We start from the raw sequence: 27690 nt of genomic DNA, 5'->3' as shown, positions 1-27690 counted from the left end.
TCGAAAAATATGGGACCCTGCCACAGTAGGTTTGGGAGGTGACCGAGGCGAAGAGGACTGTCCGTTGCGAGGTTCACCAGATCCGCGAACCACGGTCTCCGGGGCCATTCTGGTGCTATGAGAACGACCGGCCCATGTGAAGCTCTATTCTTCTGAGTACCTTTCCCACCAGAGGCCAGGGTGGGAACACGTAGAGGAAGATGTCGCAAGGCCAAGGGAGCACCAGGGCACCCACCCCTTCTGAGCAGTGCTCCCATCTGTGGCTGAAGAATCTGGGAGCCTTTGCATTCCTCAGGATGGCCATCAAATCTAAGTGGGGGGGCTCCCCACTTGCGCACGACAAGATCCATTGTCTCTTCAGACAACTCCCACTCTCTGGGATCTAGGTGTTGACGACTTAGGACTCCTCCTGGTGGAGGAAGGCCGCCACCACCACCATGATTTTGGTGAATGTGCAAGGAGCAGTGGCAAGACCAAACGGGAGCACCCGGAACTGGTAGTGCCGACCCAGGATGTTGAAACGAAGATACCTCTGGTGTTCCTGGTGGATCGGGATGTGCAGGTAGGCCTCCGTCAAGTCGAGAGAGGCAAGGAATTCGCCTGAGCGAACCGTCGCTATGACTGCCCTCAGGGTCTCCATCAGAAAGTGGGGAACCTTGAGCGCCTTGTTGACTCTCTTGAGGTCCAGAACTGGTCGAAAAAAGCCGTCCTTTTTAGGGACGACGAAGTAGATGGAATACTGGCCGGATCCCTGTTCCTTCAGGGGGACTGGGACTATGGCACCGAGCTCTTGAAGCCTGTCTAGAGTCTGGCACATTGCTGGATGCTTCCGGCTCCCTCAGGGAGAGATTAAGTAGTGGTCCGGGAGATCCCGAGCAAATTCTAAAGCGTAGCCTCTTTCGATTACCTCGAGGACCCACTGATCCAAAGTAATTTTGACCCATTCCTCGTGAAATAGGGACAGACGTCCACCTAAGTTGGGAACGGAGGAATGGGCTGGCCGCATCTCATTGGGAGGACTTTGTGGCTGATCCTTAAGGGTGGCCATTTCGGAATGGACATCGTCCATGAAAGGAATGAGACCATGATTGCGATCTAGTGGAGGTCTGTCTTTGGGACAGCCCCAGCGGGTTGTTGTACCCTGCGCTGCCCACTGAAACGTGAGCACGAGGGAAAAAAAAGACTTGGACTGTTTAGGGCAGTTCTCAGGCAGCTTATGAACCTTGTTGTCACCCAAAGATTTAATAAGCTGATCCAGGTCCTCACCAAAAAGCAACTTACCCTTGAAAAGGAGAGTGCCCAACTGCGATTTAGAAGAGGAGTCTGCCGCCCAATTCCGCAGCCAGAGGAGTCGTCTAGCTGACACCGCAGAAACCATGGCTCTAGCCTGCACCCAGAGAAGATCATAGAGGGCGTCAGCCCCATATACAACCGCGGCTTCCAGCCGCTCCGCCTGTTCCGCCTCTGCAGCCAGGAGGTCCTGGGAGCTGAGCAGTTGTTGAACCCACCTGAGTCTTGCCCACTGCATGAGACTGCTACAGACTGTCGCATGAACACCAAGTGCTAGGACTTAAAAAAATCCTCTTGAAATGTACCTCCAACTTCCAATCCTGAAGGTCCTTCAAAGCCGTCGCTCCCACCACCAGGATGGTGGTTCTCTTTGTTACAGCGGACACCGAAGCATCCACCTTAGGGATTTTGAGCATCTCAAGGCATTGGTCCAGGAGGGGTAGAGCTTGTCCATTGCCCTGCCCACCCGTAACCCGGATTCCGGAGCTTCCCATTCCCGGAGCAGTAACTGCATTAGCACAGGATGAAAAGGGAAGGTACATGGAGGGGCTCTCAGTCCTGCCAGGACAGGGTCTATGTTACTTGAAGCCGGGGTACTCGTGGCGTCCTTTGGATGGGCATTGATGTCCAATTCAGCTAGAACAAAGGGTATGAGCGAGTCCAGTTCCTCCTGCTGGAATAATCACAGGACATGAGGGTCGTTGCCATTGACCGGGTGATTCAGAGATATAGAATCTGCATCCGGATCAGTGTCAGGAAGCTGAGGAGGGGTAGGGGGATTCGGCGGGTTTTGCACCCCTGGAATAGTCTGAACCTGATTGGTCCTCTGGGAATCTGGAAGCTTAGGTGCCTAGTCAGAAGATACCCTAGGCACCTTTGTAGGAGGAGGGCCTATAGGAGCCTGCAGGGGAGGGAGGTCTTTGTGGGGGATCATCCTGCTGCAGTAAATTAGCGACATAAGCTTTATGCAATAAAAGTGCAAAATCGTTTGTGAAATAGGAGGGGGATTTCCTTGGCATTGGAGGAGGGGAAATATCATCCTGAGGATCAGGAATCACATCTGGAGATTCCACAGGGCTTAAATCTGGTGGGGATTGGGGATTGATGATTTGCAGAATCCCTTCCCCCATCTGGCAAAGAAATAGGCTGGAGCCCTGCATCCAAAATGGCTGCCGTTCCCGCAGTTTTCAGGGACAGGGCCTGCCTAGCAGCGCGCTTGCCTGCTCAAACAGAAACTGCTGATTTCTTAGGCACAGCTGATTTCGTTGGCATTGAGGAGGGCCCTTCCCCGCCAATTAAGCAATTTGAGCAAACCTCCTCGCGGGAGAGCTGCAAAGCCGGCTCACCACATGCCTCACAAAATGGCAATCGAGGCATCGGGGGGGGGGGGGGGGGAGAGGAGTCACCAAGTGAAAAGTAAAATCCTCGTATGCCTGGTTGCCGGGAGCGGGAGAAGAGAAAATCTGCTCAGCGCTCCTTCCCCCCCCCCCCCCCCCCCGAGCTGCCAGTCCAGTCCTTGTCCAAGGTTCTGAATGAAAATAAAATGCTCTTTCTGGGTTTTTTTTTTTTGGTTTGTTTTTTTAAAACAGCTTAAAGGGGCAGAGGAATGTAATTCTCTTAACCCAGGAGACCCAAGGCATGACACATTTCAGGGGTCTGAAGGGGGGAGGGACTGGACAACCAATATCACCCCAAGCCAGGCAAGTGGTCACCGGGAAAAAAGGTCCTAGGCTGAATAAATCAAGGGGACAGGTCCCTCCTAGACCCAATCAAGAGCTAGAAGCAGAACAAACTGCTCCAGTATACCTTGACAATTTTTTTTTTTTATATTGAGAATTAAACTTGTACTTGCTTGATCCTTAAAAGCAAAGAAAGGAAGAAGAAACTTCCGCAAACCAAAAACTGCTACAAGAAAGGGAACCACAGGTTCTATTATCTGCATCTGCTGGAGCAGAGAAATACTGAAGGGACACAGGGTGAGCACTGCCCTGATATAGGATACCCTTTCTCTGTCTCCATCTGCTGGACAGGAGGCTCAACCCACTGTCTGGACTGATCCAGGTATGTACAGGGAAAAGATTAGGTAATATGTGGTCACGAAAGGTGCTCAGTAAACAGACCCAAATACATTCCAAACGAGTGGGTAAAAAAGCACTGTTGCTATCTCTCCATATTTATTTCCTTTAGTTAAATATTTTATTGCTATTTATCATTAATTAGTTGTATTATCTTTATTGTATTTTTCAGTTTTCATATTTGTCTTCTCAGTTTCAATTGTAAAGCACCGTTGCTATCCTTCATGTTAATTGTGAACCGATGTGATGTTACTAAACGAATGTCGGTATAGAAAATCATGCAAATAAATAAATAAATAAAATTGAAAATGGGAATTAAAAAAGTCTAAAGGCTGTTATAACAAAAACAGCCAAGAGGCAGCTGCTGGGCTTCTCAAATGCTCTATCCAGTCAGCACACAGAGCCTTAAGCACTTACGGGCCGATACAGTAAAAATCGCGGGAGAACAGGTGAGCGCCTGCTCTCCCGGCCACGCACAGGCCACTCTCCTGTGCGTGCGATTCAGTAAATTAATTTATTTAAATTAGGGCCCTCGGGAAAAAGAGGCGCTAGGGACAATAGCGTGTCCCTAGTGCCTCTTTTTGGACAGGAGCGGCAGCTGTCAGCGAGTTTGACAGCCGACGCTCAATTTTGCTGGCGGCGGTTCTCAACCCTGCTGACAGTCACGGGTTCGGAAACCGGACACCGGCAAAATTGAGCATCCGGTTTTCAACCCGCGAGCCGCAGGCCCATTTTACTTTTTTTTTTTTTTAATTTTTAACTTTTTTTTTTTTAACTTTTGGGACCTCCGACTTAATATCGCCATGATATTAAGTCAGAGGGTGCACAGAAAAGTAGTTTTTACTACTTTTCTGTGCATTTCCCCGGCGCCAGCAGAAATTAACGCCTACCTTTGGGTAGGCGCTAATTTCTTAAAGTAAAATGTGCGGCTTGGCTGCACATTTTACTTACTGTATCGCGCGGGAATAACTAATAGGGCCATCAACATGCATTTACATGTTGCGGGTGCTATTAGTCTCGGGGGGTTGGACGCTCGTTTTCGACGCACTATTACCCCTTACTGAATAAGAGATAAAGCTAGCACGTCGAAATCGCATGTCCAAATGCGGGTTAACAGTGCGCGCCACCGGAGCGCACTGTACTGTATCGGCCTGTTAGACATTAAGTTTATAAACATTTTAGCTCCCAGCTCAGGCCTGTCCCATCAGTTTGTAATGGTGACTTTCAACTGTCACTTTGACTACCCTCGCAGCATGATGTCAGCAACTCATTCTGACTCAGAAAGTAACCTTGTCGGCTCCAGCTACTAATGCTATGGAACGCTGAAAACTTGGTTATTCAGCCAAGCATTTCCCTGACCACTAACAAGCAGCTTTCAACCTGTTATTTTTGCATCTGCCTCACTCTAAAATGCATAACTCCAGCTCCTCCCTCCTCCCCACCTCTGAATTTTCATTCCCACAATGGGTCATTCGATGCACTCAAGCGGAAGTTAGTTATCCAATGACTTCTGTTTCCTGCCTCTTGCAAGACATCTATACAATTAGGAATAGGAATAATTCCTAATACTATGTTTGATTTAGACATTGTTTTTTGGCTATTTATTATTTTCTTCATTATAAATGCTATTTAAAAGCTCTATTTAAAACATTAAGACATTTAGACATTTAAAACATTGTTTTTTGTCAAATATATTTCTCTAGGTAACTATTGTTTAAAAAGTTCTATTTTATCTGTTTGTTTAAAAAAAGTTCTTCGTTATATGTAATTGCCCCCAAGCAAGTTTCAACAGTTCTCTGTAAACCGATTTGATTTGCATACAATGTAAGAAGACCGGTATATAAAAAACATAAATAAATAAATAAATAAAATACTGTTATGTTGCTGCCTGCTGTGTAACTTAAAATTAGTAAAGAATACGGAGCTTCTAAAGGGAAAGACATTTCACAAGATAGAAAAATGACAACATTAAAAGCTGAAACCCCTGTTTTGCCACGCACTCCTTCGGGAAGGTGCATTCCAGCATCCCACATTAATTGGACCAGTGGTGCAGTTAACTTAAAAAAAAAAGCAGAATATAAAGCAAATAAATAAATAAAGTTACCAGGAAGTGCAACACTTTTACATTATGGAGCTCATTTGCTTTGCACCTGAAACTCCTCTTATTCTTTGCTTTTCCTATATTATGCAGCCTTACTCCATTTTCTCAGAGGTTGATACTGAAAAGGGTTTATCTGGGTAACTTTCAAAATTACCCAGACAAACCCCTAGATTTAAATTTCCCTCCCCATTGACCAAGAAAATGTTACCTAGGTAACTTTCCCTGGGTAAAGTTTAGCCAGATAAAAATAGAAGGGGCATATCCTAAATTTATCTAGATAGCACCAATATTCATTGCCTTCTAGATAAAATTAGCACAGGCGAGTCTGCTCAGGGAAATTACTGTCCTAGTTATCCAGGTAACTTTGTGCTTGCCGAAGCATTCAATTATGGACCTCTGAGTTTTAGGGAGGATGAGGGAGCCAAAGAAAAATGCTGGGATTCACAGAAATCTGGGATTATTTTACAAAACAGATGGAAAGACTGCTGAAAAATGAGCCATGCATGGGGGAGCAGGCAAGCAGGTCTCTGCTCATTTGTAGATGCAATGATTATCAAAGATATAGATATACTATATATATATACATGGGGTGGAAAAATCTTAGTTACCCAGGTAGTCAAAATGTAATTTTCTATTGCCTGCCCGACATGGCCCCTGCTGGGTCATGCTGAGGAGGAACAGCTGTTGTGACCCTACATGGACCATGATGGGCTGCCAGAGGCAGAAATGCACTTATTGGAGATAGGAGGCGGCTTTGAGGAAGAGAGGCTGGGGAAACGAAGAGGAGAAGAAGCTGGGAAGGGAAGAGAAAGGAAGAAGGCTGAGAAAGGGAAGTATAGAAAAGTATAAAAAAAACAGAAAACAAAGACTGTAAACTCTTCCCTCCTCCCAGAAATGAGCAAAAGAAGCTATAAGAAGCATCAAACACACAATGTTTCAAAAAAAAAAAAAAAAAAAGCTAACAGAATTTTAAAATTATAAATACATCCTCTGGCTCTTAAAGATTTTCGCTGGCACATGGTTTTTCAAAATATTTTTCCACCCCAGTATACAGCTAGTCAACAGAAGATGGAACAGAAATGTATCAATATAACCTGGATAATTTATCTGGCAATAATTTATTAAAATGCTATACTGAAAATTTTGATGAAAACCTACCTCTGGATGCCCCAGTACGACAGTGTTAAAATGGAAAAAACATAAGATGAGGTGAAATGGTACAAACTCAAAATACACAACATGAAAAGAGCCACAGTCTAGACTAGAAGTGAAGGAACAGTGAAGGAATGATGCTTCACGTGGCTGGCCTTTTGCTTTCAAATATAGCACACCTAAAACATAACCTGGCTATTTACTAAGGTGTTCCACAGTCTGTTATTGCAAGGGTGAAGAACCAGGGAGCAGATTTTTTTTTCTGAAGTGGTCCAGTTTTAGAAATAAAAATGCAATTCCTGCTAAAGTCAACTAGGAACAAGTTGGAGACGTGTACACTTTTAGCGTAACACGAAAGTAGGTGCATTTCATAGTTTTGTTGTGTTTGACGTGCCATTTCTTGCTTGCTTCTGAAAATTTGGGGATGCTGCCCGCTCATGGCACATCTATCTGGGATAGGGGAGTGGAGATATCGTCCCCTGGATGGATTGGCCTGAAATTTGGCAGGTGAACTAGAACTTTAACAAAAAGACTCTCCTATCAAATTCATCCAAATACACACACATAAAGACAGCGAGGGCAATAGGTTCTTAGCACAGATGAAAATACATGCAAAAGCAAAGATGACTGGTATGCGTACAAGTCTCTTTTTTCCTTTTGTTTTACGAGATTCCAAACCCAGTGATCAGGGGTCAAGCCACCAGGGTCAACCATTTTTTCAGTTTCTAGTCACGGTAACAGTGTTTAATGGGGTGGTTTTAGAAAAAAATAACATGCTCACGGTTCTTCACTCTTCTAAGAAGGACTGTTGCCTACAGGACAGAAAGCTGGAATTTTGCTCGAAGTAAAAATGCACTGTTCCATTAGAAAGCAAACTCTTCAAACAGAATTGCCCTTTTATTACATTCTGATACTTTGTGCTCCATCTACTCCACTGGAAGGCTGTTGCATACATTTTCCACCTCTCTCCGCATCTACCGTCCTCTTCTATAAAAGATGGTACCATCTAGAAACTATGAAGTCAATATTCAAAAAAGGTTTGTCCGGACAAACCTAAAGATCTGAAATTCCCGCCCCCTCTCACTGATGAAATTTCACCCGGGTCAATCAATACCCAGGTAAAATTTAGCTGGATAAAAAGGCAGGATGGCGGGGTGGCATTCCAGCAGCATGGCTAAAACACATATGGCTAGCGCAGGTATTCAGCCCTAGCCAAATAAACTGAACAGGGTAAGTCTGATGAGCGAAAATGCTGCCCTAGCTTTAGCCAGGTGAGATTATAAGAATATATTCAGTGGCAGACTTACATGGCTAAATTCTGCTGACTATTATATATCCTGGTAAAATTACTCAGGTAACTTTCCTGCTCGCCAGCCCACTGACTATCAACCTCGTTACTTTATTTCCAACACAGAATGCCCGATGTTTAAAAAAAAAACGCTTCTCGCTTTCCCCAAATTATAACCAACTTCCTTTACTTCAAATGGCCCTTAGCTCAGATTCGGGAGGGGCAGTATTGGGTAGGAGTTGAAGTAATTGGCATGAAAGGAATGGCCCCGGAAGCAGGTCAACAATTAATCAATAAGGGGGCAGCCACAGTTGTAATCTGTGCGCAGTTTTGAGATGAATTTGTTTCACTTTTCAACGTACATAAAGAGGGTCATTTTCAAACAGACCTCAAGGTGGTAAACAGGCACGTGTAGACCACACATACGTATTTTACTGGCAACTTTCAAAGTGAATCTGCACATGTAAAGATCGCTTTGGAAATATTTGGGTGAATGGCAGAGTATGCAGGCACATTCATTCACATGAAGTTACACCGCCTCCCATGAACGTTTCGTGCACTCTTAAGAGCATACTTTTTAAAATAAAAACTTGCAAGTGCGCAAGCGTCGAACCTTCCCAACTCCGTCCACCCCGGGAACTCATCTCCTCAGCGCCCATAAAACCAGCTTACGTGCATTTTTTTTTTTAATGCGTGCTGAGCCTTGGCCAATTTTTAGTGCAGCCACTTATGAGCATAACACTGAATTTTATTTGCATAAATGGTTTTGAAAATGACTCCCAAATTGTTATAATTTATGACTACTGAAATCAGGAGGACATTTCCAAAGCCAACAATACAAAACACAAATGTTGTATGTGAATTTCTTTTAAAGTCTTGTCAAAGCAAACATTGAGATTTTGGGTCCGGCACTGATGGAGCAGCTGTTGAGGTCTTTGGCCAATAATATTTATTTCCCCTGCCGGAGATCTCAAGTGAGATAAGTGCCAAAGAGACCCTGGCCAGACTACAAAGGCAACACTAATAGTTGCCTTGGCAGGAATGTGCCATCGGTCCTCTGCTTTTGGGGGGGGTGCGGGGATGAATCAGTGTTGTCTTGGCTACTGAGAAAATGCAACAAACCAATGCAATTCTTTAGGGATACAAGACCTTATTAATCTCCTATGGAGGATAACAATGGCCAGCTCCAAAAATACACCTATTTGTCATGTATTTGATAAGACAGAGTCCATATTAAAATTTAGTTCTAAGAAGATAAACCTACTGCAGCTTTCTTCATCTGAATTGTCTCCACAGTCATTATCATAGTCACACTGCCAGCGTCCTGGCACACAGCGATTATTCTTGCAGCGGAACTGGTACGGTTCACATGTTCTCTCATCTGAAATGCAAAAACATTCAGAAATAGGAAAACAACTTAATTAATAAAAGTGACATATAAACAAAATTGTATATGTATTTTATGCACACATACAAAAAATACATTAGTTTTGCAATATAAAAATATTCTTGGCACAATTTCCTAGTACAGTGCAGACCCCTAAACCAAATAAATAAATAAAAAATCCAGACCCATGAAACTTCAGAGGTCTGCATACACCCCACAGGCTACCCCAACAAATATGCATGCGCTATGCTGCACGGTGGACCACTGCTGCATAACCAACCCTCACTTACCGCACTCCTCTTTAGGTTCATCAGATCCGTCTCCGCAGTCATCCTCACCATCGCATTTCCAGCGTGCTGGAATGCACCTCCCAGAATCCTTGCAACGGAACTCGTCCACACCGCAAGTCATCTGAGCTGCAATACAGAGCACAGTGAATGTGGTACATTCAACCAGTAGAACAAAGCAGAGTTGCTTTACCTATAACAGGTGTTCTCTGAGGATGGCAGCATATCAGTCCTTGCATATGGGTGATATTATCTGATGGAGCCTAGCACGGAAAAACTATGTCAGAGTTTCTAGAGCTTTGAATGAGCCTCAATGGGCATGCCCTAGACATGCTACTATAACACGCATCCATGCAGGATTCCCTTCAGTCTCTTTGTAGCAAAGAATGAAATTCCATTTTGGAAAAACCACCTCCACAAGGAAGTGGCTCGAGAATGGCGAGGATTGCCATCCTGCTGTCCTCGGGCAATACCTTAACAGGTAAGCAATTATGCTTTCTCCGAGGACAAGCATGTATGGGTAATCCCTAGCTACAGACTGCTCCCAACAAAAAAAAGGAGCAACAAAACCAGTGTCAAAGGGCAAAACAATGTTTTTGTTGGCAACAAGATTTTTTTGTATTTTATTAGTAACCTATGCAGGGTCAGCCTGGTATAAAAACAATGGGCCCGAGGTGGAAAAGAGGTAGGTTTTATACCTCAAACAAGTTCCAAAGGACAGACTGGCAAAACCTGCTGTCTCTATCCATAGAAATGACGGCAGAAGAAGACCAAATGGCCCATCTAGTCTGCCCAGCAAGCTTCACACATTTTTTTCTCTCATTCTTATCATTTTCTCTTAACTCTTGGTTCTATTTCCTTTCCACCCCCACCATTAATGTAGAGAGCAGTGATGGAGCTGCATCCAAGTGAAATACCTAGCTTGATTAGTTAGGGGTAGTAGGGGTAGTAACTGCTGCAATAAGCAAGCTACACCCATGTTTATTCCCTTTACCCAGACTATGTCATACAGCCCCTATTGGTTGTTTTTCTTCTCTCCTGCCGTTGAAGCGGAGAGCCATGCTGGTTATGCATTGAAAGTGAAGTATCAGGCCCTTTTGGTTTAGGGTAGTAACCGCCGTAACAAGCCAGCTACTCCCTGCTCTGTGAGTGCGAATCTTTTTTTTTTTTTTTTTCTTCTCCCCTGCAGTTGAAGCTATTCTGGATATGCGTGAAGCCTCAGCTTTTCTTATTCCCCTGCTGTTGAAGCAGAGAGCTATGCTGGAAATGCTTGATGTATCAGCCTTTCCCATGCCATGAAGCAGAGAGCCATGCTGGATATGCATCGAAAGCGAAGTATCAGGCACATTTGGTTTGGGGTAGTACAAACAAACAATAATAAGATATGAATGAGTGGAAAGAACTCCATGTCGCAGCCTTGCAAATCTCCTCCATGGGGACTGATCGCAAGTGAGACACCAACGCTGCCATGGCTCAGACAAAATCAGCCTTGACATGGCCCACCAGATTAAACCCCATCTGGGTATAACAGGAGGAGATGCAATCTGCTAGCCAATTAGAGAGAGTCTGTTTTGGCAACAGTGATCCCCAGCTTGTTTGTGTAAAAAGAAACAAAATGTTCGGGTGACTTCCTATGGGATTCTGTCTACTCCAAGTAGAAGGCCAGAGCACAGCGCGGCATGCCATACTGACATCAATCACGGTATGCCGGGCTGCGTGCCCGCCCGAAAATGGAGCCGGTTTGCGGCGAAACGGTGAGCTTTTTTTTAATTTTAATGCCCGAATCGGGCGAACCGCCGAGGGAGAGGTTTCACCACCACTGGAAGCCAGAGTGGGCTGACGCACGTGCCGCTAATGTGGCACTGCAGATCTTGCCTTCTCCCCCCTCCCCCCACCCCCCGGCCAAAGCTTCCACCATCTGGTGCCGACATGGCGTTTGAAGCCTCCTCCACCCGCTACTGCTGGAAGCCAGAGAGGGTGCAAGCACTTCTTGGTCAACGCAGCAGTCTTTCAAAAAACAGCAGTTCAAAATAAACAGGATGTGAAAAAAGGACACAGGCCATTCTCCAGTGGATTTAAAGATACCACAAGTTCGAGGCATGGACCTTTCTTGGGAATCCCACAGCAGTGACCTGTACAACTATGCTCTTTGGTAATGAGTTCACAAACGGAGAGTGTGCTTAGTAAAAAATGAAGGGCTATTCTTCCAAAACAAAACAGAGGTTTGCTGGATGCTGTACCGGATTCAAGGATGTGTTTGATCTGTAAGGTAACTGTCTTATTAGATCTATAGTGAAACATCTGTTGACCTGCAAATCTCTCAATAATTTTTTTTCTTATTTTCCTCCTCTAAACCCTAGGTGCGTCTTATGGTCAGGTGCGTCTTATAGTGCGAAAGATACGGTAAGTTTATTTGAGCAATAAGAGGATAGAACAAATAAAATCAGACAATTCAGAAGAATTAGTTGCAGATAATAATTCTTACATATATATATAAAGCTTACAGGTTTCCAAAGGATCAGTCTGTGCTATCACATCCAGAAGCGCTCTCTCCTGCTCTAGCTGTTATTTCTCATTATACACTAGATGCTTGGGAGTGCAGCAATGTTCCCTTTCTCTCTTTGTTCTTATCAAATTCAGGTGCAGCTGTGTGGCCTTCACTCTCTCGGGCTTCAGTATCAGTTAATTGCTTACTTTCTTACCATAGAACTACTGGCTCTATAGTTCTCAGATTCTTGCCTATTTGTAAGCATTTCTCAGTGCAAAACAGTAAATATGAGTTCAAATGGAAGTTGGCCTGTGGCCTTCAAACTAGTCTGTGTCTGGGTGAGAACTCTGAATCCATACAGGCTAACCTCTAAATACATCCTCAGCCAGAGTAGTCAGAAACCACCCCCCCCCCCACCCCCCAGTTTGTGTAGGTGTATAAGTGTGCCACCAGCACAGCTAGACATTTTGTAAAGACACATGGGCAGACACTAGCCCAGATGGCAGAAATAATACTAGAGGTGGTGCTTTCCTACTATGAAACGGAGATATTTCCTGTGATCTGGAAAAATCTCTTATGTGAGTATAAACATCCTTTAGATCAAGAGAGCTGAGCCAGTCCCCTTTTTAAGAAAGAGGATTAAGGTACCCAGAAAAACCATCTTGAATTTCTCTGTAGATGAATTTGAATTTGTTCACGGCTCTTAGGTCCAGGATGAGACTGAGTCCCCCTCTTTTCTTTGGAATCAGGAAATACTTGAAGTAAAACCCCTGCTCTCTTTGCCTTGGTGGAACAGGTTTGACTATATTGGCTATTAAGAAGGAGAAGAGCTCCATTTGAAGAACTTCTTGATGTGGCGCACGACCTTAAGATGGGTCTGCGAGCTGATCTGGTGGAAGAGTCAATAGATTCACTTTGTACTCTCTCTTGATGATGCTGAGGACCCACAAATCCAAGGTTATACTGGGCCACTAGCTTACATAAAACTGTATTCTGTCCCTGGCTGGAAGGTCCTCTGGCATGGATACTGGGATTCTGGCTATGCTCTCTGCAGTCCAGTTAAAACCCCAACCCAAGTGTTGACTGGGATGCTGTTTGGGGCTTAGGCACTCTCTGCTATCCTGGATAGGTGGAGGGGCCTATTGTGATCGGGACCAAGAGGGCGGAGAGTAATGTCTTGTCAGGCAGAAGAAATTTCTCTTCTGCCTGATCTCAGGTATCTCCTAGAAAAGAAGGCTGGGTTTGGAGTACCCATGGAGAGCTGCTGGAGCATTGAACAATGATCCAGATCCGGGCCACCACAAACCTTAACCCTATCTCTGAAGAGATGCCATTGCATAGCACATCAGCAAGCCTTTGCTGCACTTCTAGGTAGAGATCTGAGGCCCGCAGCCAAGTGAATATGTGCACTCTGATCCCTAGGGTAGAAAGTCTTGATGCTGCTTCAACAATATCATAGGTCAAATGGATCCCATGTTTTCCACATTCCAACCCTTTTGGTCACCAGTGACTGGAGGGCATCTTAAAGCTTTAGAGCGAGCTGCTTAGTCACCCCTGCATCTGCTTCAGAATGTTCCACATGTACTGGCTCTTGAAGAGCTGGTAGGCCGCTATGCAGGAAATCAGCATAGCATCCTGAAAAGTCTTTTGCCCAATAGTATCCATGGTCCTAGAATCCCTCCCCGAGGGCATAGAGGAGAGGGTCCTAAATCGCTTGACCTTTTTGAGAGTGGATTCAATGACCACAGATTGATGCGGCAGCTGATGCTTTTCGAATCCAGAAGCCTTCTTATTGACAGGAGCCACTGTGAGGGGGTTCTCCCACATCCAGAAAAGTCTCATGAACTGGAACTACCACAATTTCCTTAGGGGGTTCCATGTACTGGAGGATGTCCAGCATCTTGTTCCTGAACTCTTCATCTGAAAGGTAAATGGAATGGTCTCAGCCATTTCCCTTATATAAACTGCAAAATAGGTCCTCAGGAGAGGACTTCCTTTTATTCAGTGGAGAAGAGGGGTTGACAGGGAGACCCATGGACATCTTCTCTTCAGGGGTATCCACAGAGTAGTAGTCCTAACCCCAGGAATACTGAGATCCTGATTCAATGCACTGTGCAGGAGGGAGCTCTCGTTGTGCTCTTTTCTCGCTCTTTCATCGCCCTCCCCACTTTTAAGTCCGTCTCCGGGGTATCCCACTCCCAGCTATTCAGCTTTTGAATCTTGTTTGGAATAGGGAAAGCACTCGGCGGACCTCTGAGATCAACCGGGACTGGATTAACTCCTTCGCTATCAGACTCTTCCTGAACCAGCTTCATTCCCAATTCCTCCAAAACCAGGGGAATAAGAGGTCTCTGTTCCTCCCTTTTAAATAGGTGGACCACTCGGGGGTTGTCTCCATCAGGCCTGGCACCTTCTAGGAGGGTCTCATCATCATCTTTACCTGCATCCAGACCGGGGGTGAGATCCCCGTCTGACTCCTCCGGGTCCACTATCGGAGAGGAGTCTCCTTCCCCCTGTGGATCTTCAAAGTCCATCCCATCCTCCCTCTCCACTTCTGGATGGCCAGGACGAGGCCCCTGCATCTTTGGGCATCTGGGCCAATCTGGGGCCGCTAGGAGGATTAAACCTCTGTGGTGTTCTATCTTGCAGATGATCTCGCCCAGTAGAGGCCATGGGGGGAAGGCGTACAGCAAGTCCTCCTCTGGCCAGGTCTGGACGAGGGCGTTGATCCCTTGGGAGTGCTGATCTAGTCTGTGACTGAAGAACAGGGGCACTTTCGCATTGTAAGATGTGGCCAGTAGATCCATGGCCGGGAGGCCCCAGCGATTTACTAGAAGCTGGAAGCCTTTGGTCGACAGCATCCATTCCCCCGAGTCAGGGCTTTCCCTGCTGAGGAAGTCCGCTGTGATGTTGTCTTTTCCTGCAATATGGGAGGCCAAGATCCCTTATAGTTTTAACTCTATCCATTCCATAAGGGGTCTATTTCCAGAGACACCTGATGGCTCTTGGCTCCTCCCTGGTGGTTGATGTAGGCAACCGTTGTTGCGCTGTCTGACATCACCTGGATGGCTTGCCCCTGGAGCCTGTGGCTAAACTGCAGGCATGCTAGTTTGACTGCTCGAGCTTCCAGGCAGTTTATGTTCCAGTTCGCCTCTTCCTTAGTCCATTGTCCCTGGGCTGTCAGCTCCTGACAGTGGGCTCCCCACCCTCAAAGGCTCATGTCTGTCGTGAGGACGATCCAGCTCGGTGGGGATAGGCTTACACCCTTGCTTACGTGGATTTCCTGTAGCCACCACTGGAGCTGAGAGCATACCTCCGTTGGTAGGTGGAGGAGAATCGAGTAGTCTTGGGATAGTGGGTTCCAACATGAGAGTAAGGAGAGCTGGAGAGGCTGCATATGAGCCCTCACCCACGATACTACTTCCAGTATTGATGCCATGAGGTTGAGGACCTGAAGACTGTCCCACACTTTGGGGCGCATTGCGGTCGTCAACCGGGTACTTGGTCCATCAGTTTCCTCCTCCTTGGGGGAGGGAGGAAGACCTTGTTTTGCTTGGTGTCGAATCGGGCCCCCAGGTACTGTAAGGATTAGGAGGGATTGAGGATGTACTTTTCCATGTTCATGACCCAACCGAGTTCCTGTAGGAAGGACCTGACCCTGCTGGTCACCTGAAGGCTCTCTTCCACTGACTTCGCCCAGATCAGCCAGTCGTCCAAGTAGGGGTGCACCAGGATCCCTTCTTTCCTCAGTGCTGCTGCCACAACCATCATAATTTTGGAGAATTGTCTGGGGGCAGTGGCCAGATCGAAGGGTAACGCCCGGAACTGGTAATGGCGGCCCAGTACCGCAAAGCGTAAGAAACGCTGGTGGTCTTGATGGACTGGAATATGAAGGTAGGCTTCGAAGAGATCCAGGGAAGTTAAGAACTCTCCCGATTGCACTGCCATTATGACGAAGTGGAGAGTTTCCATGCGGAAATGCAATATCTGCAGATGATGTTGACGCTCTTGAGATCCAGGATGGGATGGAATGAGCCTTCTTTCTTGGGCACGATAAAATAGATGGAATAACGCTCCATATTTACTTGGGGTGTGTGTACCAGAGTTATAACCCTCAGACTGAGGAGCCTTATTCAGTGTGGATTCCACTGCCAGTTTCTTGAGCTGGGAGTGGCAATGTGATATTATGAACTTGTCCTGAGGGAAGCTGCAAAATTCCAGAGAATAGCCTTCTCGTATGGTGTCCAGTACCCATTTGTCTGACATGATCTTGACCCACCACTTGTAGAAGAGGGAAAGTTGACTCCCTATCTCCTCTTCCCATGGATGGGTCGGCCCAACTTCATTGGGAAGCTCGGGTTGAGCCTGAACCTGTCCCTCTTTTGGGACGTAGGTTCTGAAAGGAATGAGACCTCCCTGAGGGTTGAGGTGACTGGAACGATGGGGTTTCTGTAGAGCCGGAAGTGCTGGTAGCCCATGGTCTGACCCCTCATGGGACACTGAGACCTCTTTTTTCTGTCTTCTAGTAGTCAGGGCACTGGAGATTCGCCCCACTTACTGGCTAGCTTCTCCAACTCGCTTCCGAATAGGAGGGATCCCTTAAAGGACATCTTTGTGAGGTTTGCCTTAGAGGTTGTGTCCGCTGACCAGTTCCGCCATAGCTGTCTTCTGGCTGCCACCACTGAGGCTACTCCTCTGGCCAAGGTACGCACTAGTTTTGAGCTTGCATCTGTCAGGAAGGCTGCGGCGGGTTCAATCGCCTCTCCAGCATATGCCCCAGAGCTATCTGCTTCTCTTGCAAGGAGCAAGCAGGAGCGAGCCACCAGGGCACAGCAGGAAGTGATTTGCAGTGTCATTGCTGTCGTGTCAAAGGCTTGCTTAAGGATGGATTCTAAACATTTATCGTGAGCATCTTTCAAAGCCGCCCCTCCCTCAGCAGGGGTGGTTTTTCACTTCGAGATGGCACAGACTATGGCGTCCACTCTGGGGAAGTGCAGGCGTTCCTTGACTGCTGGGTCCAGAGGATTCAAGGCTTCCAAGGCCTGACCTCCTTTAAAGCTTGTCTCCGGGGCATCCCATTCCAGGTCAATCAACTCCTGGATGGCTTCCAGCACTGGGAAATAGCAAGAAGCTTTACGAAGAGATACGAGGATGGGGTTCTTCTTTGGTTTCGCTATAGGTCCATGCCTGGAACTTACAGAGTCTTCAGTGGCTGGGAGACTAGTGCCGGTAATTCATCTCTGTAGAAGAAACGAAGCATGGTCCAGTAAGGCCTGGAGGGATTTCCCTGTCCAGTGAATCCCCATCATCTGGGTCCCTGTCAAGGATACTCTTAGTGAGGCATGGCATGTCTCGCGGCCCACAGACAGGGCCGGGAGAGCGAGGGCCCCCCCCCATTGGGGTTCATCTCGGGTAGGGACCAGGGTTGACTGCGCTGAACAAAGGCTTGGAGGCCCTGAAAAAATTCCAACCAAGAGAAAGCCGTTGGATCCATATTTGTCCCAGGGCGAACCGGGATAGGGGCCATTGAACTGCCCTTGCCCAGGGAAGATGCCATCCCAGAATTGCTCGGGTCTGGGGAGCCACTCATACAGTCGCAGCTGACCCGCCTTCCGACTGGGTTGAGCTGGGCTTGGAAAATTTTTGAGAATCCTGCCCTCCCTGGGCCTCCTCACAGTGCTGACACAGGCAGCATTCCAGATCAGACTTTGCGGTTCTAGTATGGCAGGCTGCGCAGAGAGAGTGTCGCCTGAGCTTCTTTGCTGCCAGTGCCATAGCCTGTGTGGTTTATGTATTTAGCCGGTTATTTTATATCGTGCGCGCACTGACTCGCCTCAGCACCCGTATGTGTAAGCAGTCAGTTGTGCGCGAAATTATGTGCGCAGTTATGTACATGGTTATGCAAAGTTATGTGTGCAGCTATGCGCGTACCTACGTGCATGTTTGGCGCACAGAAGGCCGGCCTGCACCGCGCGTACTGATGGCTGAAGGGGGAAAATGGCACCCGCACCAAACCACACGCAAGATGGCGCCGTCGCGGATCGCCACATGGCGAGTCGACCGAGCCGTAAACGGGGCCTAGCCCATCAGGGGGGGCCACTCAACCTGCTCGGAACCCCCTTCCCTCGCCCGAATGGAGATCAGCAATGAAGTCAGTACGGTGTGCCAAGCAAAGGAGACAGGAGGAAAGACTTACCAAAGCCCTTCCATGTCTCTGGAACGGAGGAGTTCTTCTTTGCTTACCTGGTCTCAGCGCTTACCGGCTGAGTACAGAGACTGTCTCCAGCTGCAGGGGGGAGGGCTTTGGCCTTCACCGCCGCGCTCGGCTTCTGCACCTGCTGCCTTTCAGCTGCTTCAGCAGCTAAGTCCACGCTGGGAACCGGCTACTGGACCGAGGCTCGCCTCCGAGGGATCTCGGAAATCGACTCAGGAATTCTCAACTGGGAGAGGGACCTTAGGTATCACCGCAGGAGAGCAGGGCTCGATCTTCTTTTAAAGCGAAGGTAAAAATGTCTTTGTTTGTGCTGCAATCCCGCTAACACCATGCTAGTGTGGGGATAGCATCTGCATCTACTAGGGGACGGAGAGATATTGAAGAACTGAGGTCACTGCAGGGGTATATCTAGGGTGACGTCAGCTTTCAAACCTGACTCCGTCTCCCATCTCCTAGCAGGGGGAACACATAACCCATTGGTCTTGAGTCCATTTGGCTACACGCTAGGAAAAAGCAGTTTTTTGTTTGCCTTGCTTCTGTGTTTTACTGTCTAGCCTTTCTTCCTGTAAATATCTGCTGCAACTGACAAGCTCCTAATAAGCACCACGCTAAACAATTCTAAAACCACCGTTCTCTTGTGATTGGATAGAAGATTCTCTTCCTTCAGATCTTTGCAGGCAGAGCCACCAGATTCCGGGATTTACTATTTACCCAGAGTAAAGTGGCAGAGCTGCAAAGTAACAGGTGCCATCAGTAATGTGGTTCATTGGCGCAGCACAGTGTCGCACAGCATTAGACCATGCTACCAAACCAATAACCACTTTGGTAAGACCGTACCACTTGCAAAGCACTTCACAGTAGTAATTCAAACAGTCAGTAAGAAGCAAAAGTGCTTAACTGTGTGCATAAAGCTCACATGACATTTCCTCAAATTTCAATAGGTTTATAGTTAATAGGAAAATCTCAGGCCCACCTACTGGCGAAACATCACTAAATTAACTAGTGTCTGTTTTACGTGTGCAACATAGCCTGTAATTTCTATTTATCTGCATGATGTGTGAATACAAAAGTCTGAAATGTTACTTTCCCGCTTTGTGGACAATTTTCTGATAATTTGGTGCTGTTCACCATATCACAGAATCTTTCACAATATGATTTCATGCCATCAGTCAAAACTGGACAAAATTTTTTTTTTTCACAAATAGGCAGAATCCATTGGGATAACATGTAGAAGGAAATGGGGTAAACTGCTCTCCATTTTCACTAAAATAAATAATCCAAACATCGATCTGGTCATTTCTAATGTTTGCATGACTTTGAAGTAAAAAGGTGAATTTTTCATTAATTCATAAGGTGAGAACATTATTGTTTCCCCTCTATCTTTGGTGTGAAAATGTCTCTGTCTCCAAGTGCAACACTTAATGGAGATACAGCTAAGAATTATTAAAAAAGAAGAAAAAGATTCTTTTTTTTTTTTTTTTTAAATCCCAAAAAACCATCTTGGCCTGTGCATTTATGACCATGGAAAATTGGCGAGTAAACAAAGCCTTACTGCAGTTGGCGGGCTCGTCGGATCCATCCACACAATCATTGTCTCTGTCACAGACCCACACTCTTGGGATGCAGCGTTTAGTAATCGCACACTGGAACTGATTCGGGGCACACGTTACCTCCGCTGGGTAAAAGCGACAGCAAAAAGTTAAATAAGCATGTGATGTATCTGGCTATATGCTCCCCTCCCCTCCCCCCAGCACAGTGCAGTGGATAAGAACAAGGGCTAGGAAGTCTTTGACTCTGTGATCTGAATCACACAACCATTTCTTAACTGGATGCAGTTTCAAGACACTGACTGGGTTATATCAAAGGTTAAGGGCCTCATAAGAAATTGTCATAATGGGTCAGACCAAGGGTCCATCAAGACCAACATCCTGTTTCCAACTGTGGCTAATCCAAGTCACAAGTACCTGGCAAGTACCCAAAAACTATCCCATGCTACTGATGCCAGTAATAGCAGTGGCTATTTTCTAAGTCAGCTTGATTAATAGCAAGTAATGGACTTCTCCTCCAAGCACTTATCCAAACCTTTTTTAAACCCAGCTACACTAACTGCACTAACCATATCCTCTGGCAACAGATTCCAAAGCTTAACTGTCGTTGAGTGAAAAATAATTTTCTCCGATTAGTTTTAAATGTGCTACATGCTAACTTCATGGAGTGCCCCCTAGTCCTTCTATTATCCTCGTGTGCTTTCCTTAATTTTAGTATCCGTACTGTTCTGGTTTGCCCGACAGCTCTGTAATGTGCTCGAAGGAAACTGCTGAGAAAAGGACTAAAGAGAAAGAAAAACTTGCTTTATCTTGCTAGATTTTAGCGAGATTCGCGCGGCGCCTTGTCCTTGAACACGGTGCTCTTTACGCGAAGGACAACAGAACGGAAAGAAAAGGCCAGACTCTGCGGCTGCTAACCAGCTCACGACACCCCTCACACAGCATAAACCCTAAAAGCCCAATTACACTCAGTGGACTGCTTAACACCCCAGAACCTCTCTCCAGGTACACATTGCATCCGCTCAAGCTCAAACTAATAAACTTCAAGCTGCGTGTTTTTATGTATCCATACATGACAGTTAAATGCATGGTTTGCTGTTCTGGATGGATGTGGCACGCACAAAGGGGCAGATTTTATAAATCTGCGCATACACGTACTTTTGTTTGCACACCAGGCGCGAACAAGAGTACGCGGGATTTCAATAGAGATGTGCGTAGCCGCGCGTATCCATTAAAATCCGGGGTCGGCGCGTGCAAGGCTGCCCAAAATCGGCAGCCTGCACGTGCCAAGTCGCGCAGCCTGCCTCCGTTCCCTCCGCCCTCCCCCCACCTTCCCCTCCCTTCCCCTACCTATCCCACCCCTCTGGCCCTATCTAAACCCCCCCTACCTCTATCACGAAAGTTACGCCTGCTCAAAGCAGGCGTAACTTTGCGTGCGCCGGGCTGGCTGCCGGGCTCCATGTTCCGGTCCGGGGGCTGGTCCGGAGGCCGCGGCCACGCCCCCGAAATGCCCACGGGCCGAAACCACGCCCACGGCGCCGCCCCCGGATGACGCGCTGAACGCGTCATGCCCCCTCGACACGCTCCCGATGACGTGCGATTCGCGACACGCCCCCCCCCCCCCAAGGAAAGCCCCGGGACTTGCGCGCGCCGGAAGCCTATGCAACATAGGCTCGGCGCACGCAGGGGGTGTTTGGGCCAGGTTTTCGGGGGATACGTGCGTATCTTACGCGCGTACCCCTTTGAAAATCTGGCCCACAAGAAGTTAAGAGGAAATTAAAGGGGGGGAAAAAACCCGTAGACTCACTTTGGTTTGCCCAGTTTAATTTTCTTTTGCAAAAGCTTGCATGAGTAGTCTACTTACGGCAGTCTCTCTCATCCTCTCCATCACCACAGTTATCTTGCCCGTTGCAGCGGAATATTCCGGGGATACAGCGGTTGGTGTTTGTGCATTTGAACTGGCTGGGGAGGCAGACATGCATATCTGGATCGAGAAGCACAGAGAGTGAAGTTAGCTGACTATTCTGACTGCTCAAAATGCCAACATCTGTTTCTTTACTTTACTGCCTTTCTAGGGGCACATTTTCCTTCCTTCAGCTATATATATTTTTTTTTTGTTTCCCTTTTTAAGTAAAAAGTGTTTAATCTTTCTATTATGGCTGTACCCCATTTAAAAAAAAATTTGAGCCCACTCTTCAGGAGGTCACACTGACCTCACCACCTCTTGGATTTAGTTTGGTTAAGATGAGTTTTCAAAGCCTTTAAACTCTTATTTTTCTAAAAAAAAAAAAATAATAATAATAATGTAATGATGTGCACAGAATAAAATGTGGATCATAAATGATTTTTGTCTTAACTTCCAGCTGAATTATTTAAATCTACTAATGTCATAAATTTCTCATGGCCTAGTTGTTCAGTGGCGGATCTATGTAGTGCCAGGTGGGAGATCTAGCATTCACAACCCCTGAGGAAGACGGGGGCCAACATTCAGCCGCTATGCGGCTTGGCTAGTTAGCCAGATAAACATATGAGGCTAACTTTAAGATAGATGGGTATATTCAATGTCACGGCTTTGTTGCTAAATGTACCCTGCTAGTTAGCCAGAGAGGTTTATCCGGCTAACCAGCCAAGCTGCTCAGCGGCTGAATATTGGTCCCCTTCTTTCTCAGGGGTTGCAAATGCAGCCTCTTTGCGACTGACTCGGGGAACAGAAGCTACATTAACTCCACTTCTCTTGGAAAAGCCTCCCGCCCACCCCCGACTTATGCAGTTAAATTGTAGCTGCATAACTTGCTGCCTAGGCTTTCAATAGCACCAATTAGCCATTTAAAAGGATGACTTTTCAGTTATCCATCTAAATGGCTTTTGCATATTGACCTCAACAAGTCCCAGCCTTTGAGCAAAGGCAACATCTGGTGGCCAGACTCCATTGCATAAGTACAGGGTTCCTGAAAGTGCTGAGGGCTGTTGCCACAACAGCTAAACTAAATAGGAAGGGAAGGGGTATAAAAATTGGGGAAAACTCCTGGATAGTTGTGAATACAGGCTCATAGTGCCTGTGGTGAAACAGGGGTTCTGTGTGCACTGTGGTGAAACAGGGGTTCTGTGTGCACTGTGCTTTCTTGTTTTGCCTTGTTTTTCCCCAGAGAGCTCATTTCCTTTGAGCTGACCTGCAGGTGGCATTTGACCTCTGCACTGTAGGTCAAACAGAAATTTGGGATGCTAACTTGACAACATACATATCCCAGCTATAAAACCTGTAATATCCTGCAATGCTTCTAATTAGAAAGCTATTACTGGTCAGAAAGCCATTGGTCAGGAAGCTATTGCTAGTACTTTGTGCACTGATTGACCTTTCAGACAAGAGAACTGGTCCTGAAGGTACTATAACTCTTTAGTCTTGCTGGAAGTAGAGACAGCGGATCTCTATGTTGAGTCCCTGCTCAAACTCTGCTGGACAGCACATTTTCTGAAGCTCCCCAGGCACTGAAAAAAGTGTTTAGCTAACCTTTGCTGGTAAAACCTTATTTTACCTGTTACTCATTGCAAATTGAATCTTTTTCCATTCACTATTCCCACTTTTGTTAGTAAATTTAACAAGCTCTGTCTGGCCTGAACTGATTAATGTATTTTCTATATGTGGTGCATTTCTCGGAACTGTTACAGCCCTGGGTTGGGTCTGGTCCCAGTGGCCCTAGAAAGCACAAGGGGATAGAGTTGGAGAGGCAAGTGAGAACTCAGGTGGCAGGGTACCAGCATAGGGCGCATGTGCACAGGTGCTGGCAGACCTGGGCAATGCTCAGCAGAACCCTCTAAGTGGACACAGGGTTAATCCTGATTGTGTGTTGGGGCAGGACAGAGTCATTTCATGGCAGTGCCATAGCCCCAGCAAAGGCTGGACCTGATTACGCTGGAAGCCCTCCCCCCCAAAAAGGAGAAGGAAACTTCTGGGCCAAAAAAACAATTCTCCAAGGAAAACAGACATATAAGTTTCCAAAAAAAGGAGGCATGTTACATGTTAAAGAAAAATGCTTGTATGCTTTTTTCCTACAATTTTTGTTTCTATACAGTTTTCCTGATCAAACCCGGATCAATCAAGACTCCTGGGATTATGCCTCCCTTCCAGCAGATGGAGACAGAGAAAGTTTCACTGGTACTAGCATATAACCCGGAGTGCCACCTGTAGTCTTCCAGAATTTCTCTGTCTCCAGCAGATGGTAGAGATGCAATCCCTGCAGTCTGAAAAAAAAAAGGGGGGGGGGGGAATAGAGAATTTTCAAATCTGTGGATTTATCCTCCCAGGAGGTTGTTAGGCCCTGGTGGGGCTATCCCTCCTGGTGTTGAGGAGTACTAGCAGGGGGTCGAGGTCCCTAGTTTGCCTCGATCTTTCACTGCCCGCGGGTTCGGTTCCCTTCCCCCCAGGAGAACGACTTGAAGCCCAGCAACAGCTTTTCTGTCAGCCAAGTAGTTATTTTTCTTTGCTTGTTCTTTTCAGCAAAGTTTAAAAAAAAAAGAAAGAAAAACCTTTCAGCAGAGGAGCAGCAAGTTTTTTGGTAGTTGGGAAGGCTGCGCTAGATCTTGGCAGGGCTGTGAGAAGTTTGCTGAGCAACAGTGTTAGTTGTCCGCACTGTGCGGCGGTGCCGTTGTTTGTCACATGGTCGGGTCTAGTTGCGATCGGAGCGCCTCTTGATCGCATGGTGCACAGCAGTGCCTGCTGCTCTTGTAGCGGTGCACGCATGTGATTATCGTGTGCCGGTCAGTGTTCCCGCTGCCTCTTTGGAGAGGAGGGTGGGTCAGGACTGCCGGAGGCTGCGGAGTGTCAGCCGAGAGTGAGATCAAGCACAGAAGCGCTTGACAAGTTGGAGCCCCCTCCCCCACTGGGCACAGAAAAGGCAGCCATGCTGTCCGGTGTTGAAGGCCTGTTGGGGCTGCTTTGGGGTGTGATGATCTCCCTCCGCCGCTGTTGCCGGTGGGCCAGAGTGCTACCCACTGTACTGACCCCGATTCTGATGAGGAGGGAGTTCCCTCTGGTGCCAAGTTGGGAGATTCTACTTCTTTATCCTCAGAGTTCATCCTTCTATTACATGAGACATATTTGGCACGAAAGGCGGCGACCAGGCAGGCAGACCGCGCTCAGAAGCAAGATGTTCCGAGGCCGGCTAAGAGACCAGCTGCTTCTGGAAGTCAGTTCCACGTAAGGCACCTAGGGTTTGTGGGCTGAAGACAGCTCTGGGCAGTCCGGATATAGACTCTGATGAGTCAGAAGGGGCTCCATGGGTTTCCAGACTTCTGGACCCTTCTGGGCTAGGCAACGATCTGGCTGAACCCGATATTAACCCAGATGCCCCAGATCCGTATGGCGGGTTGAATCAAGTGCCGGGGGCTGAAGGGGCCGACCCTAAGGTGGTGCATTTATTCTGGAAGGAAGAGTTGTGGCCCTTAATTCCTCATGCTTTGGAGGAGCTTGGGATCAAAGTTCCTCAAAAGGAATCTGTCCAGGAGGGTGTTGGCTCGATCATGGATGGCATGAGGGGTCCAGCAAAAGCCTTCCCTTTTCACAAATCTGTGAAGAAACGTCGTCATGGAGTGGGACACCTCCGAAACAGGTCTCAAGGTAGACCAGGTGACGGCAAAGTTGTACCCATTGCCTGAGGACACGCTGGAGTTGTTAGCAATCCCTAAGGTGGACATGTCGATGTCTGTGGTCACTAAGAAGACCACTATTCCTGCGGCTGGTTCAGCAGTGCTGAAGGATGTGCAGGATTGAAAGTTGGAGATTCATCTCAAGAAGATATTTGAGGTGTCGGCTCTTGGCATTCGGCTGCTGTGTGCAGTAGCATCATGCAGAGGGCCAGTTTGCGCTGGGTTCAGCAATTACAGACCATGAGGCCATAATTGCCATCCAAGGCTAAGCAGGTGGAATATCTGGAAGCAGCAAGGGCTTATGTAGCAGATGCTCTATATCAGTGGTCCCCAACCCTGTCCTGGGGGCCCACCAGCCAGTCAGGTTTTAAGGATATCCACAATGAATATGCATGAGAGAAAATTTGCCTCCATAACATGCAAATTTTCTCTCATGCATATTCATTGTGGATATCCTGAAAATCCGACTGGCTGGTGGGCCCCCAGGGCAGGGTTGGGGACCACTGCTCTATATCATCTCGTTAGATCATCTTCCAGAGTGATGATGTCTATGGTATCAACCAGGAGGCTCCTTTGGCTGAGGAACTGGCTGGTGGAGTCTGGTCTAAGTCTCATTTAGGGGCATTACCTTTCAAGGGGAAGCTTATGTTTGAAGAAGACTTGGAGGAGCTTGTGAAGCGTCTTGGAGAAACTAAAGGGCATAGACTTCTAGAGGATAAGTCCAGAGGAAACAGGAGTTCCTTCTCTGGGCAGCCCTGGTTTCGATTGTACAGACGGTTTTGGCCGAATAGGACTTCAGCAGGAGCTAAGAAGCAAAGTGCCAGGAGGCAGCAGCCTTGGAACCAATCCTTTCGAGGTGGCAGGAAGTCAGGCAGAGATGGCTTTGGTCAGGGCTCTGGTGGAGCCAAGTCCTCCCAATGAAGTAAAGCCAGTCCACTCCTCTCTTCCTCTGATTGGAGGCCGTCTGACTATTTTATGAGGAGTGGACCAAGGTCACATCGGACCGCTGGGTTCTCAGAGTCATAAAGGTTGGTTACGCGTTAGAATTCTCTCGTTCGCTGCGGGACTTGTTTATGATTTCCCCTTACGCTCCCCTCGACAAGAGACAGGTGGTTCAGGAAACCGTGGACTGGTTGCAAGCTCTGGGAGTTGTAGTTCCTGTTCAATTGGGGGAACGAGGGCAGGAAGGTAATTCCATAATTTTCGTGGTTCCGAAAAGGAGGGCTCCTTCCATTCAATTCTGGATCTAAAGAAAGAGAATGTGGCTCTCAAGGTTCCCCATTTTCGAATAGAAACTCTGCGTTCAGTGATTGCAGCAGTGCGCAAGGAGGAGTTCCTGGCTTCCCTGGACTTGTCCAAAGCATACCTGCACAATCCAATCCGCCCAGACCACCAGCGGTTTCTCTGCTTCATGATCCTCAGGAAACATTTCCTGTTTTGTGCCCTTCCGTTCGGATTAGCAACAGTGCCTCGAACATTCACCAAAGTGATGGTGGTGGTGGCAGCAGCACTCAGGAGGAGGGGCATCTTGGTTCATTAATATCTGGATGACTGGCTTATTCAGGTGAAGTTGTTAGTTCTTGGTACTCAGGCAGTGGATGCTAGCCTCTCCAGCTGGGAGATGGTATGCCAGAATCAATTGGCCCAGGGGCAATGGTCCGAAGAAGAGAGTTCCTGGTCTATCAATTGTTTAGAGACGAGGGCAGTGAGGTACGCCTTGGTGGTATTTCTGCCTTTGTTGAGCGGCCGCTCAGTGCGCATCCTGTCAGACAACACAACCACGGTTGCTTATATCAACCGTCAAGGGGGAACCAGGAGTCGAACAGTGGCCCTGGAAGCGCAGGAGTTGTTTCTGTGGGCAGAGCGGCATCTAGCTTTGCTAGCAGCGTCTCACATTACTGGGGTGGACAACGTGCAGGCAGATTTTCTCAGTCGTCAGAAGCTGGACCCCGGGGATTGGGAGCCGTCAGAGGAAAAGATGGATCTGATATATCACCGGTGGGGGGACTCCTCACCTGGACCTAAATGGCGATGTGAAAGAACGCCAAGGCTTCCCAATTCTTCAGTCGCAGAAGACAGCATGGAGCAGAGGGCGTAGATGCTCTAGTTGTGCCCTGGCCCTGAGGGATCCTTCTTTACGTGTTTCCTCCATGGCCTCTGGTGGGGAAGCTGATATGGCACACAGAAAATCATCCCGGCAAAATGATTCTGGTGGCGC

At 47.3% G+C, this 27690-nt stretch overlaps 1 protein-coding gene across 1 annotated transcript in view; it reads right to left on the bottom strand.

The window, feature by feature from the left end:
* Positions 1-27690, bottom strand: part of LRP1 (LDL receptor related protein 1) — a 657378-nt gene that overhangs the window by 126778 nt on the left and 502910 nt on the right. Inside the window, 4 exon segments of the mRNA XM_029594881.1 lie at positions 9171-9287; positions 9584-9709; positions 19835-19957; positions 21694-21813. Of these exon segments, the coding sequence (XP_029450741.1) occupies positions 9171-9287; positions 9584-9709; positions 19835-19957; positions 21694-21813 (486 nt within the window).

Source organism: Rhinatrema bivittatum, chromosome 3 (assembly GCF_901001135.1).
Source record: "Rhinatrema bivittatum chromosome 3, aRhiBiv1.1, whole genome shotgun sequence".
Classification (NCBI taxonomy): Eukaryota; Metazoa; Chordata; class Amphibia; order Gymnophiona; family Rhinatrematidae; genus Rhinatrema; species Rhinatrema bivittatum.
This window is presented reverse-complemented; position numbering and strand designations above follow the sequence as displayed.